Below are 18266 nucleotides of genomic sequence, written 5' to 3' on the forward strand. Positions count from 1 at the left end.
CTTCACATCTTCCAGAGGCTTCATCTTTCCAACATGCAGTACCATTTCTGAAGCTGTAGAGACAGACTGGACAGACTGCTATAGATACCAACGCAGAGACTGTGGTGCTTCTCTCATAAGGGAGTATGGTATCTCGGTCCCACTCTCATGAGAAGGAACCAAAAGCATTATGCAGGAGCAGGAAGTAGATCTAATCAGGACTTGCCACAGTATATTCCTGACTCTCAGTATTTTATTTCTACAACTACAGTGTTAAATAAGTGTTAGACAATATTAAACAAAACTTTTAACTTTAATATTCAAATTCAACACTAGTAATAACAAATAGAGCACAAATGGGAAACATTGTTTAAACTAAAATTAATAAAGACACAAGCCAATAATTAGAACAGATTATTTTTTAGCAACATCTGTCAGTCTGGGTCCAACATCAGTACAGGTTCCGACAGCCACATTCTGTTCATTTTGGAACTTAAAACTGAATAGCTAAGCTTTGTCTGTTGGCAGCTCAGACTGCAGTTTCAGTATAGTATATTATAAGCACAATGAAACTTATGTACATAAACAATGAAGAACACTTACACTAAACAATTATTTACAAGTACTCCAACATAAAAAAAATATACAATAGCCTCAAGAATGGACAAGTGAAGCAAATACCAACATTTAGAGAACCTTCTTAGAGAGAATTACAAAACATCAATAGCCAAGACATTAACAATTGCACTACACTAATACAGAGTCCAAATATTAAATTGGTGCATTATTTCAGAATGCACTAGCTTTGAAAGAAAAATGCTGCTTTCACTAAAATGCAGCCTAGATCTGTTTCATGTAGTTGTTTGAACAAGAAGCCTATTAACACAATAATGATTGTTTTAATGCTACAGTTTACAGCGAGAACAAACTAAAAATAGCAGCAGTTCCACGTGGCACTTAAATTCCACAGGTTTCTAAGCTGTGGTTTATGCAATGCCTACAAAGTGCTCCCAGTTGAATATACAAATAAAATTCACAATAAAAGTTTACCTGACATCAGGTACATTGAGTGTAGGCGGCCTTACAGCCTATTTTTCAAAATATATTCCCCTCTACTCAAAAAAAAAATCAGTAACTATCAAAGCAAGGCCCCCTCCCTCTTAAAGATCACTAGAGATACTACTACTTCTTACAATGCTGTAACACTACAAAGCAGCACACCACTATAGTGGTTAACCCTGGGATGATGTAACATCTAACTGTAACTGAAAGGCTTATGGATTAACATCCAGAATCCTCTACAGACAAGATAATAACTGAGTCCATTAACTCAAATACAGCTCATCAGCCATATTGTACAAGTAAAAACCCAGAAGCACTTTCTGTAAAACTAGTGACACTGATCAAAGCCAGGACAAGAAACCAGGAATTGAATGCTTCCTTCAATTCCTTAGGCTTCAGTCCAGCAGTGATACTATAGCCATCCTCAGCAGCTCTTTTAGACTTCATAGTTAGTATATAGTAAGACTAACTGAGCGGATCATTTTCTTTCCAAAGAGTCGAGATGGTCTATTTTGTGTCGTAGATCTAGTTGTCATTCTGTCAGTGAACAGTGCTCGCTCCTCAGCTGCAGCCTTTGCCATCTGTGCCTTCTTCAGCTCTCTGCAAGACATTGACAGAGTCACACACAACGGTATCAATAAGGACTAGAGGTGTATCACACCAAGAGCTGTGAATATAATTCAGATGAATTACAGCAATTCAGAATTCAAGACTTGCTGTCAATGGTCTTAGTATGACCTAGATTACCATTTGCATCCACCTGTTTACAACCCAGAAGACTGATGTAGAATGTTCATTACTTGTCTAGATGTTTTTTTCTTTTGAACAATAGGGGAAGGAAATGACATAGTCACACAACTCAGATTTTGAAATCCAGCCTTTATAAGCAGCTCAACACTTCAATTATCAGAACACAGCATGATGCTGTTTACTTTCTAGTACAAGCCATATGATAGATCACTGAAAGAGCTAATTACTGAGGTTTGCCCAAATGAAGCATTCAGCCACAACTGAACTTCTCTGGAAGATTCAGACAAACAGACAAACTTGGATGAACATAGATGAGCGTAACCTGCAACAGACAACTTGGGAAGCATCCTTTTCCTTTTGCATACCCACATCAAAAGTTTATCACCACCCAAATATTTTTTACCTAACATCAAAATGTTGAGCCCAAAACTGCAAGGCTGAGTCACTGAAGGTAATGCACAGGCCACTGTCCCCACGCAGCATTCTGTTAACTATTCTGTTTCAGAGAATTACCAATAATCAGTCTGAGGACGAAGTTCAGTAAAACTCAGGACAAAACTATGAAAGTCTGACTAAAGAGAAAAGTTATCCTTACCAAGGGTTTCCCCAAATAGTTCTTCTTTCCTTAAATGCTGACATATCGCTAAGTTTAAGGATTCTCCTGTATACTCTTTTCCTTCTCCTATCCCAAACTATCCCTCAAAGAATTTTCTCTACTGTAAGAAGTAGTATTTCTAATCTCAGTTCACATCTGGCCTCCAAAGCAAGATCAAATTTTACAAGCTTGCTGCACACTGGTGTAGTTGTATTTAGGTTTTAGTTAGGTGTTTTAGTTTGATAAGCTACTCCCATTCTTGTAAGCCAAAGTATTATTCATTAACATGCATGCCCCATTTAATCCTCCCCACATTACCACTGTATCAGTTCACTGCAAGAGAATGAAACCAATTTTTAGTCATCTTTCCTGAAGACTGAACATGAGTCACAAATACACACACATGCGTGCACACCCGCCCACCACACCATTACCAGAAAATGAGGTTTTACAATATAATACTTCCATTCTTCCCTAGAAGTCTAATCATGAATTCTTCCTTCCTCTGAAGACAACGACACAGTAGAAAAATTGAGTTTCCTTACAAGGATTCCTTTCGGTGATGGTAACTTACACACACAAGTTGTATCTTAAATATGTAAAATGCAGGAGTGTTAAAAAACCAAAATCAACAAAATAAACCAAAAATACCTAACTATTTTATGGAACACTATCCAAACAGCATTAAAAACTACTGTAGATAAGTGTTCTTTTTAAATCATTCTTGGATTTACAGTTATTTTGAAAGGATGTACCCTACTTGTTGCCAGCCAGAAGCAGTCTTCACAAAATATTAGCTTTGCCAGCTTCCCCTTTTACACGATACAAAAATATGTTGTCTTTATACAAGCCAGTAAGTTACCTCAACAAATCTGTCCTTGAATAACCTGCACAAACTGTCAAATTATCGTGTCTGCAGCCCATGTAAGTTATAGGAAAACTATAAAGATAACCATCTAAAATGGCCAATCTGGCTACATTCAGACTGTAGCAATGGCAAGATAAGCAGACAGCAATGGAGAATCCAAACACGAAGTTAACATCTCCATTCAAAAAGACCCAGTCAGAAAGTAATTGATGTTCTATATTGTCTCATAAAAGCCTGGCTATTATGCATAATGCTTGCAAAGTTAACTGCAGTGAAAGAGTCATATAATTGCTTCTTAACTTACTCGCTCTTTCTGTGCAACTTGAGCAGAAATCACTTTCCTAAAGGGAATCTCTTCTTCAAAGCTTTAATTCAGAGTTGAGAGTTTGAGCAAGGGGTAGGACAAGATCATTTCCTGATACAAATTATTATCTAGTAACACTGCTGTGTACAAGTCAAATTAGTCCAAAAACATTCCTGACGTGCCATTTCATTTAAGTTCAAAGGAGCTCATTTAAGTCTGAAAGAGCTCATTTAAGTCACGTTTGCCAACATGTTTCAATGTACAGATGACCTAGGAAAACACAGACTCAAATAATATAGATGTAAGTTACACTATACATGTCACAAAAGTATGCACTACGCTTGAAACATTTTTTAAAAACTGTAATGTTTTGTATGCCTTGAATACTAAAAGCGTAGTTGAGATTCCCTTCGAGTGTTAAAGAAGTTCCTTCTATGGAGAAAGTTCCTTCTACAGTTACATAACCCACTTTGCACTCTCAGGTACATACATGCATGCAGATTTGTGGACCTCAGGCAGAAACAAGGACAGTCCAGTTTTATCATCACTCTACTGTCATACAAAAACCCATTAGAAAATAAGTTATATTTAAGGACCCCAAGGAACTGCTTACTTCTGCAAGAGTGAGTTTTTGAATTTTTCAGCGTTCAGTTCTATCCGGAGCTGCTCTGCGCTCTTTTTCGCAGCAGAGAGAAGCGCTGAATGCTTGACTAGTGCCACAGCTGAAGGCCTTTTCTCTGGATCAGGATTAATCATAACCTTGGAAAAAAGAAAATAAGGCATACTAGTTAATGCCAGTAATACACTAAATTACACTGATCAGTGAGCCACTAGTACAAGATTTCTTACTTTTAGTAAGTCTAGTAATTCTTGAGAAAGCACTTGTGGTATTCTAGGTAGGTTTCCTTGTCGAATTTCATGCCATTGGTCCCCATTAGTTGGAAGTGGTTCAGCCCCAGCAGCACAGACAACAGTCAGAGCAAGAGCAAAAATATCTGCTTTTGGCAGATGAGTGTAGTTCTTGAAAAATAAAGAAGAATAAATTTACTACACATACCACCCAGTGTAAGAAGAAATCTAACAAGACAGTTAAACTATGCATCACTGAACACATCCGCAATATTACATTCCTCTTTAAGTACTACTAGTGTTCAAGAAGATACCATTTAGGAAGTTTCTCCTCCAGCAAGGAGGCGACAGACAGCAACTCATTACTCCAAAGACAACAGCATGCAGACCTAATATCAGTATTTTCCACAAACAGAACAGATACCTCTTGCAGGACTTCATTTGCAAGAAAACGGCTATCACCTTCCTCCACTTGTGGACTAGATACTCGAGTTACATGACCAAGGTCACCTGCAAAAAGAAAAGTTATTTTTAAGAAGACAAACAGACAATACAATTCTTTTGAGCGCAAGCATACTGTTTCTCACCTATTTTAAATATGACTCTATTAGATGACCAGTCATCATCATCACCTTCTTCTGAAGTTGTACTCGGGACTGATGTCCTAGATATGAAAATATTACCTGAAAAAGAGCAGAATTGTTAAAAAAAAATTTCTGTCCAATTTCTACTTCATCTAGTTTCACTACAGTTTGCTTTAGCCACACCAAATTTATAGTTGTATACATACCCAGTTCATAGAACAAGAAACTATAACCTACTTGCTCTGGCCCCTCTGCTGGGAAAGGAGCCAAGTGTTATGCAAGTAGAGTCAATTACACAAGAAGGACCCAAGATAAACTCAACAACACTTTAAGTTTGCTAGCTAACTTTATAACTGACATCTCTGTACTGCTATTTAGAACTTCAGTGAAGAATTTACAGTTAGTAAGCTGGGGCTACCTGCTTATTTTTCTGCAGCAGATTAAATTAACTGAGGAAGTTGTCAACACAGAATAAAGCAGTTTACAAACTTACTAGGTTTGATATCCATGTGTACCAGTGACATTGAATGAATGTACTTTAAGCCTCGAGCCACCTGAAGTAGCAGGTCCTTCAGTTCTGGTTCAGTAAAATGATGCATATTCCTGTAGTTTTCACTTATGGCATCTGCTAAACTGCCACCTAAAACAACATTAAAGAAAACAACTAATAATTTTACTTCAAACAGTTGACAAAGTAATGACAACTTGCTTCCAAAAGCAAGTACAACTAACTTCCAAAATTAACAGTGAATATATCACCAAGAACTGCTGATGATACACAGGAAGCGTAAAATCTAGTGCTGTATCCATTTTTTGTAGCCATGTAATATAATAAAATTATTTCTCTGCTGTAGTTGCCATGCAAATTAACAGGATACCAACACAAAGGAAAAGACCTTCCTCCCTGTACCAATCTCTGGCAGGGTATCAACCATAGCAAAAAGCATCAGAAATCATGTCCATCTCCCTTTTTCAAGGAAACTCCCCAGCAATTTTCTCTATTCCAGCTTGTACTACTGTACAGAAAAAAGAACAGTTTTGCTGCTTGCAAATGCCTCATTGTAATTCCAATTTTCTTTAACGTTTAAGACTTTGGTCCGCAACTTTGTATATTTTTTGCTTTATATATCTGACATACCTTTTCCAACAGAAAGGAATATCAGATGCATCTGAGATAACGATGGTACAAGCCACATGTAGGGCAATCAATTCCTAACTAGTGCTATAGATTTGTAGATACCTGTAAATCTTCAAAAATTAATTTTTAAAGCAAGTTCAGAACAAGCAATAAACTTACTTACCATTGCAATATTCATTCTGTATAAGCATATGATCATCTTCTGCCCATGCAGAGTAGTATCTTACTACGTGAGAATGCTGTCCCAGAACTGCATGTGCATAGACCTCTCTTAAAGCATTTTGCCTGTTACAGTCACAAAAAATAACAGCACACAAGAATATTATGAGGAAAAATTAGTCCAATTTCAGCTTGATAAAAACACTTATCATAATATCATGCCCTTCTACCAGCTCAGGTTTCTAATGAAAATCTTCATATTCAGCTCTGTGGCACCTTAAGGTAGAAACAGCTAAAATAAACTACATTGTATTAAAAGACTAAGTACATGCAACATCAGAAAACAGGTTACATATATTTCTTGAGGGAGCTGCCACTTCCATTACATACTTTCCAATCACCAGCAAGCTTTTAGAAGCATCACTGGAGTTTTAGGAAAAAAACTAATGATGATCATAAGCCAGGAGCGGTATGACTGAACTCAACATTCTTAACTTCTTGCGTGGAAGTCTGGTATGGAATTTTGAGCAACTCAAATTTGTGGAGTTTTATAACAACTATATATAATAATATATATTTACATATATGTATATATATATGATCACTGCAGTTCATTTATATAGCCCCTCCTGCCATTAATGCAAGTAAGGATTATTCTTACTTTCCAGCTGAGAACTATCTGTTTCCACACAGAACATCAGGACAAACGTTGGCTAGGAGAAAGGAAAGGCCAAGTAGCCTTTCCTCCCCAGTACTGCACAGTACTGGGGGGGAGGGGGAAGCAGGTAAAGTGACTTCAAAATTGTATATGTTTTACATTTAATTTATGTGTTTTTATACTTGTCTCTTAAATGACTTCTCTAGACACCAATACAAAGAGACGCGGTAGGAAAAAGCACCAAGAGGTGACTTCTAGCTTTTAATAGTGGAAAATACTCACTCATCCACTGAGCCAGCCAAGGGTTTCTTAGATCGCTTTATTGCATAGATACAGCCATCAAGTCTCTTCACACATTTAAACACAGACCCAAATTCACCAGATCCAATCTTCTCCAACTCATGAAATTCAGTTGTGTACCGTGACTTCATATTACTTTCTGTTATTGTTATCCTCTGCAAAGATTAGAAAAGAAAATGTTTAGATTTGCAGATGCACAAACTGCCAAACTTAGTACCAAGTTCTAAAAATTAATTACCTTAGCAGGTCTAATAGTTTCATCTTCAGGCTCTCCATCACTTGCTTCCATGTCCTTGCCACAAAAGCTGAAATTAATTCCAGTTACTTTTGCAGAAGTAATACGGATTAAGTAAACTTAAAACTGAAGTCTAGTAGCTGTTGATTCTTCTGAGTTCTAATTCTCCCAGTCTACCTAAGTTTAGTTCAATTAATCGAATGCTAGACATTTATAAGCACTCACTAATATAATAAAGGTACCATGCTAATACCTTTCTCATTTCTTCCTTCTTGTTTCCTACTAGTATTTAATGTGGTTTTCCTTCCTTGAGAAGAGACTGTGTGCATAGTTCATTCAGTCAGGTAAAGAGATTGTAGGACACAGCCTAGTCTATCTTCTCTGCATACAAATCAAAATACTTGGTGCTAAACAGTTATTAAGTAATATCATGCATCTCAAAGTAGGTACTTTAAAGAGTTTTATGCATCACTAACAGATTTCCAAGAAAAAAATACTTCCATAGAAGCAATTTGTAACAAAGCTTTTGCAGCTAAAAGTAGTTCTAAAGACAAGACTAACAAAGAAAGATACAAATTACTCACTCATTCCAGTGTGTTCTCTTCCTCCTACGACATTTTCCTTCAGAGTTGTGAAGGAACATGGAATCAGGAGTGAAAGGATTGATGTTCACATGAGGTGTTTGTCGAATGTCGTCATCTTGCTTCTCCGATCTCACAACATTCATAAATAGAGAGCCCCCTCGAAGTTTGACTGAGCTGGAGCCTATTCCTTGTGCTTTAGAAAGCAAACTCTATATTTATTAAAAAAAAAAAAAAAAAAAAAAAGGGGGTGGGTGGGGGTACGACATGACAAAAAAAGAAGATATTTATAGCCTCAATATTGCTTTAGACATAAACAGTCAGGTAATGCGTGAAAGCCATCATTACAATATTGTCTAATCAAAATTAGCACGAGTTGTTTAAATACTTTCATTTCCATAAAAAATAATTCCAAAGAAACTATCAGGCTTTACGCTCCACAAAAAGTGTTAAACACTCAATGTTAAAATAATTTTTAAAAGACAGGAAAGATTATGAGAGCAGTGTTTTTCTGTCTTTAATCATGTCATCACCTAAATTTCTTGGACGATTCTTTGTCCATGAAATGAACACAGATGAAACTCATGGACCATCCTGTGCTGTATCACCATGATTTTCACATACAAAATAAGATCAGACCTAGGAAATGATCTTTGGTGACTACAAATTTAGGTGGCGAGCTAAAAACACAAGCAAATTAAAGATTTAATGCTGATACACAGATGCCTCTTCATGAGCCTACAAAAAATTGCTCAAGAAGTGACAGCACTGTTGCACTGTCAGTTCCATATCTGAAACGGATCTTTTGTGTGGTAACTCGTCAGACCAGGCATTTTCCAGGCATGTGATGAAACCCCTCCCAGTTGGGTAGAAGTTTCCACCTGAGTGTCCTACATCCTGGTGAGGATGCCAACCACTGACCTATTAGATAACAAGCAGGAGTATTCCTTATCCTAGCAACACCTTACAAAATAAAGAATTAACATAACTAAAGCCTAAATCACCACAGGGAAGAAGGCTCAACACTTGGGAATCTCAACTGCACTCCCCAAACCTGGACTGGATGAAGACCTTTAAGCCCCTGTCTTCCAGATTCCAAAGATAACCTCTCCAATGTAACCCACGCAGAATTTGGGCACCTAATTTAAGAATCCCACTGAACCGAAGTATTAAACCCTTGGGTTTAGTGTCACAATCCACAAGACTCAGACATCTCTAAAGTGTCTGCTCCTAACTCAGTAGCAAGATCATCACCAATTTTACCATTTCCAAACATGTATGACTGATTTCTACAGTGAAACCTTATTTGAGACGGAAGCTGTAGAAAACCATTTAACAAGGTTGCCTTCCTCGCATCCTAAATCAGTTGTTTTCAGTCTATAGACCCCTGGTAGGTTATCCCCAAGGATTATCCCTGGATTTCTCTTGAAGGACTGTATGAAAAATTAATCAAGAAAACACACCTATTATCACTAGATTTATATTCACTATACAGTGTTTTACACGAGTGTCGAGTTCAAAAGCTGAAATATTGTTACTGACAGAGTTAAGAGCTACCTATCCCTTTAAGCTTTCAAATCCACCAGATTAACAGCATCAGCTACTCAAATAGCCTTTTACATTTGATGCAAAAAAGCGCAGACGCTGAACTTGCACTGGCATACAGTACTACAGTAGTACTGCAGCAAGATTTACCAATTTACTGACAGACACACGGGAGTAAATTCCAATTCAAATTTTAACTTTCTGGTTATGAAGGTACAAATGCCCACACAACACTAAAATATTTAAGAATTTAATAGTCTACTTGCATCTTTTTAAAAATATTTTCCAAAAAATATAGCAGAAGCAGGGTACTTCTGTATTTATATATATAAAAACGTAAAATTATATTATTATATGTATTTTATATACATGCGGGGAATTATTCCACGCGCCCAGTTACCCCACGGGACAAATAGCACGACTCGGGGTGCCCGGTACTACTTTCGCCTCCCCATCCGCCCATAGGTCCCCCAGCCTGCCGGGCGAACGGAGAGGCGCCTGCCCCCCGCCGGGCCGAGGGAGCCACGGGAGAGGCGGCGCCAACCCGGCCTTTAAGGCGGCGCCCGCGGCTGCCTCCCTCCCCCGCCACCCCTACCCGAGCGCGCAGCCTGAGCGGACGGCCGGAGAGCTGCGCCCCCCGCGGGTTACATAATCGTAACGGCCGGCCCGTGGGCAGTCGCCAGCTGCCGTTCCGGGCAGGCGGGGCGATGCAAGCGGCTCGCGGGGCGGGCAGCAACACTGCCCGGGCCCCGCCGCCCCCGAACTCCCGCACTTCAACCGCCAGGCACTCCGCCGGGCCGGCCGCCGAGCCCTGCCTGGCCCAGCACCCCCCTCCGCCCCACCCCGGGCAGCCCGGTCAGAGGGCCCCGCGGCGCGGGTGTCTCACCTTGGGGGTGTGCGGCGTGTCGAAGAGGCGCAGCTTGCGGAAAGTCTTGTGAGGCGGGGTACCGGGGTAGTCGGGCAGCGGTGAGCTTGGATCCTCGCTCCGTACCCGGCAACCGCTAGCCGCCGGGTGCGGCGGGGAGCGCCCGCAGTGGCGACGGCCCTTGTGAGGGGGCGGCGAGGAGGGCGAGCCGGCCATGAAGTAGGCTCTAGACGACTTCACCGGTGAGGAGACGAACCCCTCTTCCTCCCACGAGTCCCCCTCGTCCGGCAGCGGCGCCGCCGCTGGCTCCATCTCCTCCTCCTCCAGCAGGGGCGGGTCGCCCCGCGCCGGGGTGCAAGCCGCTGAGAGCGGCGAGTCCGCCTCCTGGAAGGCCGAGTCCTCGCCGGTGCTGTTGCCGCTGCTGCCGCCTTCCTCTTCCTCGTCATCCTCCTCCTCCTCGCAGTCGCTGTGGCCGCTCAGGAACAGCAGCTTCTGCCGGATCGGGGCGGCCGCCCGCCGGGCGGAGACCCGCCGCGGCGGCGCCGCCTGCTGCAAACTGAGAAAGCTCATGGCGGCTCGCTGCGAGCCCCTCTCACGGCCGAACCCGGCCGCGCCCGCTGCCGCTACGCTGCCCTGCGTTCACTCGGTGCGCTACGCCCCTAGGTGCGGCGGCAGCTCCTCCCGGCACGGCTCACCTCCCGCTGTTCAGACTCAGCGGCTTTCCCGCGACCGTTAGTCACGGGGTGTACATGCCAGCCAATCACTACCGCCCACTCGGTTTGAAAACACACAGGGTGGGGGCGGGCCTACAAACGGCCGCGTCACGGCGCGCTTTGGCGCGAACGCCGCGAGCAGTGCGGGCGGAGGAGGAGGCGGGGTTCGCCACCCGAAACTAGGCCCGAGGCGGCCGCACGTACGTGTCTGTCTGTTGAGGCAGGGGGGCGGCGCCATCTTAGCCCGCGGTCGTGGCTACGCCCAGCAGCTGCGGCGGAGCCTGGGGTATGGCCGGGCCGGACCGGTACCGCCCGGGAAGTGGGCGTCGGACGGGCGGCGACTCTGAGCTGTCCAGCCCGGGCGAGGCGGGCCGTGCGCTACCCTCCCGAGCGTGCAGCACCCCGCTTCACAGCGAAGTAGTTTTGCTCCCATTCGGGGGCTGGAAGAGTGCGCAAAAGTCTCCATTTCATGTGCCTGAAAACAATAATTCTTTTTAGGCCAGTTAAGATGACCTTTTTTAGCTAAACCAAAAAATTAATACATTCCAAATAACTCGATGCACGTGATTTAAAATGCAGTCAGAAATACAGGAGCCTCAAATACAGCACCCCATGCTGTTAATGATAACTACAAGACACTTTGAAATGAATGAGACGTCTCAGAATGGCAAACATGATTTACAGTGGATGCCGTTCATCAGACAGGCTGTCTCCCTACAGATGCTACAACTTTGCCTTGTGACTTCATTCTCTGTCCCGTACCACCTTGGTGAAATGTAACCCAACAATTAAACCTGCCAATCTATCTCCTGTACCAAATCACCTTAAAATCAACCCTTTGGGTAACAAGTCCTGAAGAAAACATTTTTTTCCAGCCACAGGAGCCCTGAACAACCGAAGACAGCCAGGTGTGTACGCCTGTTGAGTTTTCCTGTTTCCCCAGGCTCTCCAGGCAGGCACTCCGTCCCCTGGACATGCAGGTAGTGCCAGGGGCTCACTTCCCTGAGAAGCTGAGGGCCCATGAGATGCTCGGACCCTGCAGCATAGACCCTCTTCTGCTGCCTGCTGAAATGGGACACCTATATGTCCAACAGGTTATTAGTTTTAGATTTTATATTGAGGTCCAAACCAAATATACCAGGACACTTTTTCCTCCCGTTTCCACACCAGTGCTGTTCACACAACTGCTGCTCTCCAACCTATGTGCTTTTAGGATGCAAGAAACACCACAAGGAAGGATGCTAGTGTCCCATACTCCAGTTCTGCTAGTGATTCCTCCTTTTTTAACCTCTTCTGCCATAAAATACCTGTTTCTTTGTAGAGAACTGCCTCACAGGGCAGCACAACTGTCCTCAACAGCTCTCATAGTACCCTGCAGGGATTGAACCAGGGGCGTGCATGGGGGCAACTGCCTGTGCCACCAGCACTGTATGAATATAGGAGCATTTTAAATTAATTTGGCTAAGTGGACCAGCCCATCAATATAACTGTACTCATGCACACTCCCCATGCCTGTGCAGTCAAAATGTTTTAGCTCAGATGTCCATCAGCTCAGTGTGTGGGTCACTACCCTTTTCTTTTATAAGGCCTACATAGAAACATTTCTGCTTAAATATCACATCCCTACATATTTGTCACACTTTAAATGGCCTGAAAGCTTAAGACAGTTTTTGTTTTCAGGACAAGCAGTGGTAAGCCATAAGAACACAATTTTTGAGATTATGGAAACCTGAAAACTAGTTTCAGAAAACTGAAAGTAGCCAACATAACCTATGAAAATGGGATTGGGCAGCATTTACAGAGATACAGCTACGTCAAGCCAAGTGTTGTAAACATGCTTAGTGTGTAATAATTTAGAATCACAATAATGTCCCATTAAAAATACTCATTTTTAAAACTGAAATGCACAGTATAGCAAATAGCAACTGAAGCATTCAAGTTTTAGAACAGACAATGTAAGAGAAGGCTATCAAAAAAATACAACATCTCTTTCTCAATTAATAGCCCACAGAGGGAGATGCAAAGCAATTCCTAACAAGTGACTCAAAACACCCCAGCCACTAGTTGTGGCTTGCTTCAGTCAATATACGAAGTTTCCTTTTCTTTAAAAATGAATAAAGAATTTAAGCTTTCAGTAAATCCCTCCCCCTGAAATATCAAAGCTGCAGTTTCCTTCCCAAACTCAACCTAAATATAATTGGTGCTGCGTTGCTTTCAAGAGTCTGCAGACACAGGTATTTAGTAAGGGTAAGTAGCCAACTGAAATTCAGTAGCTCTACTGTATAGACTTTTAACTAGTGAATTGCTAATTACTGGAACAGTTTAAGTGGGACAAAATCAAATGGAACAATTCAGAGTTCGTACAGAGAAGGAAATATTTCTGAAGAGAAGATAAAGATACATGAGGAAAGGAAAAAAAGGAATAGAGAAAGAAATAAACAGCAGTAACAATTGTTTTAAAAGAACATTTATTTGCAGTCTGAGAGTAAATAAAGGGAAGTACTGAATAAATATGTAACTATAACAAAATGCATAGTTGCTATCTAAGGACAGCATTCATAAGCTCTACATGTGTGCTGTTCTAAATTTGCATCAGGTGTTCTTTTGCTGTAGTTTAATGGGACCATAAATGATTGTGTTGAAAAGATTATTTTCTCCCAGACTGAGTGTGGCAATTCTGCTATCCTGTCCACCATGACAACCACTATTTCTAGCATTACGAGGCCTATAAACAGCCTAACTAAAAAGTACCGCAGAGCCAATTCCCTCAGTCAGAGAGCACATTAGCAGTGGACGTCATCACAGAAGGAATAGAGGTGAGCAGCGAAAACATCTGCAGACTTCCACTGTGCCATACTCTGAGCCAAATTCACCCCAAATTCTCGGAAACTGATTAAATTGCACCTTTGAGCTTTTGTAGATCTTGCAAACTAAAGCCCTGATCTTCCAAATAGATGTAACAACAATGTCCAGGCAGTGACTGACTGATACTCCTACAAATCTGAATGGTTTAAGGGGTTTCAGGATATATTTGCAAAATTGGCTTCTGGGGTTTTTTAATACTTGCTTTTAAATTAAAAAGTAAGTCTATCAGTCTAGTGCACTGAAGATTTTGCTACTAGAAGTACTTATCTGGGGCACCACATAGTCACTGAGAAACAGCTGCTTTTAACTATGAGTTTTCAAGCTCAAGCAAGGGAAACCATTGTTCCCTCTTTTGTGGGTAGCAGGGAAACCCAAATAATGATAAATGGGAAAGAAATGGAACAATAGCCATTTTGTCTAGCTGTCAGAGGAAACTGCCAGAGAAGTGGGTACACCGCCATCAAGTCACGATTTCCTGCATACAAGTTCATCTGCAGTCTCACAAAACCACTTTTATCAAATTGGAAGAGTTCTCCCAAAAACTAGATGAAACCCATTCTAAATCAGCCAGTATAGTTGTGAGACTATGATGAGTTCATCTTACTATGAGAAGGGTAAGTGGAGTGAAAAAGCAGAAGAGGAGGAACATCAAGTTATTACATGAAAACCAGAAACACTACAGCCATCTGTGCCAAGGCTGTTACTGGAGAACAGAGAGCAGGGACAGATCTGTTCTATTCCCGGCTTTTCTCTTGGGTTCCAGCAGGTACCTAGGGACCAGCGTGCTTGTCACAAGTGCCAGTGATGGTGTTCCAGTGTTCACGCAAGACTTGGCATATACAGGGCTAACAGGTCTCAGTGGTAGTGTGCCAACTGGGAGATACTGTCTTCGGGCCACTGACAGCTTAAAGGGGAACTGTTTAAAGATTATTTTATCTGGGGCTGTGCTCTAAACAGCTGCTGTTGGTTGGCAACCTTTTTTTCTTCATTACAAGGTCCACAGCTGAATGGGTTCACCATTAAAAGGCAGACTTTGTGTCCAAAGACATGCCTGTAGTTGATGATGCCAGTACTTTCACTCTTTTTAGCCTATAGCAGATCAAGCATTTCTCAAGGATGTATTCACCCAGGAAGACTAAATAATAAGAGCAAGAGAACAAGGTGGAGAATAGAATGAGGAATTTGACAGCATGTAGGATGCCTCCAAAGTAGAGAACAGCTTCTGTGCCCAAAATCTGGCAATTTAAGGGAAGATCTGAAGATACTCAGAAGTTACAAGGTACATTAAAAAAAGCACAAGTTTTGCCAAGCAGTCACATACAATTCAGTATTTCTCTGAGACTATGAAAGCACACAGTCTTAACAGGTTTTAGTGACACCCTTTTTGCTTGTATGTCTGCCTCTTAACACTTGAAATCTCTGCTTACAAAGAAAATGGCAAAAGAACCTGTTCCTGAGAATTACATTCAAATCAGAAATATCCTCCAAAACATCCTAAAAGTTGAAGAGACAGAATAACTGCCATGACTGAAAACAGGTACAATTAGAATGCTCTATTCCTGCGCTGAAGTGAAGTTAAAATGATCAGAATGAAACAGAAGTCAAGATTTTGTATCTGCAATTAAAAACCTCAAAATGTCTAATGTACAGAAACTAAACAGTCACTACTAATTTACCAGTATCACCAACCTTCCTCTTTTTCCTCTTTTAGGGAGCATGCAAAACCATAAAAAAGGTACTCAGCCTTTTTTTCAGATTTACTACTATTCATTTTGATAATCTCTTATGCATACCATTTAAGGTAAGACATTTTGCAAACATTTTTTAGAGATGCAGATAAAAAGATAAAAGCCTAGTAAGAGTTTCAAGAACCTCAGTCACCCTTTTCCCACTAACACCATCCTCAGAAACCTACATACATTCAAAAATCTGTCTCTTACTGTCTTGACTATATCTGTTTAAAAACAAAAAGCAGCTAATCCTGTCTGTCCCACAAACCATTCTTGTACTTTCTGATTTTTCAGTCATTACAACCTATATTCAAATCTGAATTAGCTATGTATACACCAAAGCACAAAGCCCACTGGAGATGCAGCTTTTGGACATTGTTGTTTCTCCAGGAACCTTCTGCAGCCACGTAGTAGTTTCTGTTATGCCAGCAGACCTGCCAGATGTTAGGAAGTCAGCTTCTTTTCCTTGTCTTGCCTAAGATACCTGCTCAGAAGCCTCTCAGCCAAATACTACAGAATCAAGCAGTAACATGATGGGAGGTCTAAAAACCCCCAGAAAAATAAATACAGCAGCCAGTCAACCTAAAGGCTGGAGATGGATTTAACACAGGAAAAGGTAAAATGTTTGGGTTTTGACAGTAACATAAGGCACTTTTTTTGTTACAGAAAAAATTCCACATGAGCACTTGTGCCCTGAAAATGTAAATGTTTTTCTGTTTCTGAGTAAAATGCTTCAAATCATCTAAACAGAACAAAAATAATCCAAATAAAATTGCTTACTACTTCAGAACCTGAGATGGATGGGATTTAAGGAGGTCACATTTCCATTAGAGATAAATACACAGACTGTGTAGACAAAACGCTTGCTTGTTGATGTAATCTTGTATGTTTACTGGGATAATTAAAGTCTGCTTTCAATATAATCCTCAACTGAAAAAGTCTGGTGCAGCATTCCTGGCAGGGTTGGGTGTCAACTACTTACTGCTAATGGGGATGGTCTAATTAGATTGTTAGATTTTCCATTGGCCAAGTGAACTTTGCTAGCAGAATGAAAAATAGCAAAGGCATGTCAAACTTCTGGCAACACCTAAGCTACATTTTAAAATACACATAATACAACAAGGAAAAAATGCTTGTTTCCGTGCCTTGTTTGGAGTATAGTTTACGACACCAGAACTGAGACTGGCTCTTGATTTTTTGGTCTCCTGTCATAGGGTCCAAGCTTTGGAAGGTTTTTATCAATGGAGCAAAAAACCACTTGTGGCTGTTCAAAAATACATTGCTTTGCCAAAAAAAAAAAAAAAAAAAAAAAAAAAAAAAAGAGTACCTTCTTAACAGATGGAGTTTGAATTTATGTATCTGCAGAGACAACGTGTTCATTTCTATCTATTTCAAGACAAAAATGATGCAAGCTGAATAAATGTATTTTTAAAGTTCCAAACAAGTGTAAGGCAATAGCTGAACGGGACACAAGTTACCCTTCGTTTCCAGTCTCCTAATGCCTTCCTGCTTAAGAAAATCAGTTTGCATCCCACCCAACTACTAATGAAATTTCATCTGTGCTATATTTGAAAATTACACAGAAAATTTTACAGAACATTTAATTGTTTTCATTCAATAACAAACTAAGAGTGACTGGAATAGGTTCGTTATAGGGCACTTCTGGATATTGGTAACTAGAAGCTACAATCAACCTAAGGGGTGCAACCTGACTAACCTCAACAGCTGTAGTGCTGAAGTTGCCAGATTTAGAAACACTCTTGATGACATCCTTACTCCATACCATCTTTTCCTGGTGCCTAAATACCGATTAAATAGCTCCCGGTCCCTGGGGAAGGCTCCCTGACTCTGCAGAGTGATTTTTCCATATTCTAGTACAGCACTATCATCACACAAACCAGAGCATCCAAGTCAAAGAAATTACTCCACGCAGTATTTGAGGGGTTACAAGGGTTAGGAACTAGAGTAAAGTTTACCAAGAACTGCCTTTCCAAGCTCAGACATTTTGTTTATCTGGACTATCAGCCCTGTCCTCTTGTGTGCTAAGCAGACACCACATGCCTTTTCTCCCACACTGTGCCTGAGTATCTCTGGTATCAGTCAGCTGATTGGTTGCAGAGATTAATTATACCATCAGGGATTATCGCTGTTTACAACTTTGTTTTCAGGCTTCAGGATTTACTCTTATATAAACACTGTCTTCCAGCGTCAGCCTGTTCATGTGTGTTTTGGCATTAGCTCTTTAGGGTAAAAGCTGTCCTATTGTTACGCATCTGGCACAACAGGTCATCAGCCTGGAGCACTGAAAATAACTGCCTCTCTTTTTACCATCGTGAGAGGCATGGAACTACAGTAAAGCAAAGCCCACAGTGCTGAAAAACTGTAGAAACATTTAAAAGGGAAAAGTTGACTGCAAAGTCCAGAGAGATTTTGGTTTTGTTCCTTTAAGGGAGGAGTTGGTATAGGCCTGGAATTCAAATCTTCAA

At 41.1% G+C, this 18266-nt stretch overlaps 1 protein-coding gene across 1 annotated transcript; it reads right to left on the bottom strand.

Annotated features, from left to right (window-relative positions):
* Positions 1 to 273: 273 nt before the first annotated feature.
* Positions 274 to 11208, bottom strand: WEE1 (WEE1 G2 checkpoint kinase). The gene is made up of 11 exons (XM_075426943.1): positions 10494 to 11208; positions 8066 to 8274; positions 7485 to 7551; positions 7229 to 7401; positions 6293 to 6414; positions 5485 to 5631; positions 4995 to 5090; positions 4832 to 4917; positions 4408 to 4578; positions 4172 to 4317; positions 274 to 1641 (listed from the first exon to the last, which is right to left on the bottom strand). Exons 1-11 carry the CDS (start codon positions 11040 to 11042, stop codon positions 1491 to 1493), a joined length of 1917 nt encoding a protein of 638 aa, XP_075283058.1. The 5' UTR covers positions 11043 to 11208; the 3' UTR covers positions 274 to 1490.
* Positions 11209 to 18266: the final 7058 nt, after the last annotated feature.

This window comes from Opisthocomus hoazin, chromosome 7 (genome assembly GCF_030867145.1).
Source record: "Opisthocomus hoazin isolate bOpiHoa1 chromosome 7, bOpiHoa1.hap1, whole genome shotgun sequence".
Lineage (NCBI taxonomy): Eukaryota > Metazoa > Chordata > Aves > Opisthocomiformes > Opisthocomidae > Opisthocomus > Opisthocomus hoazin.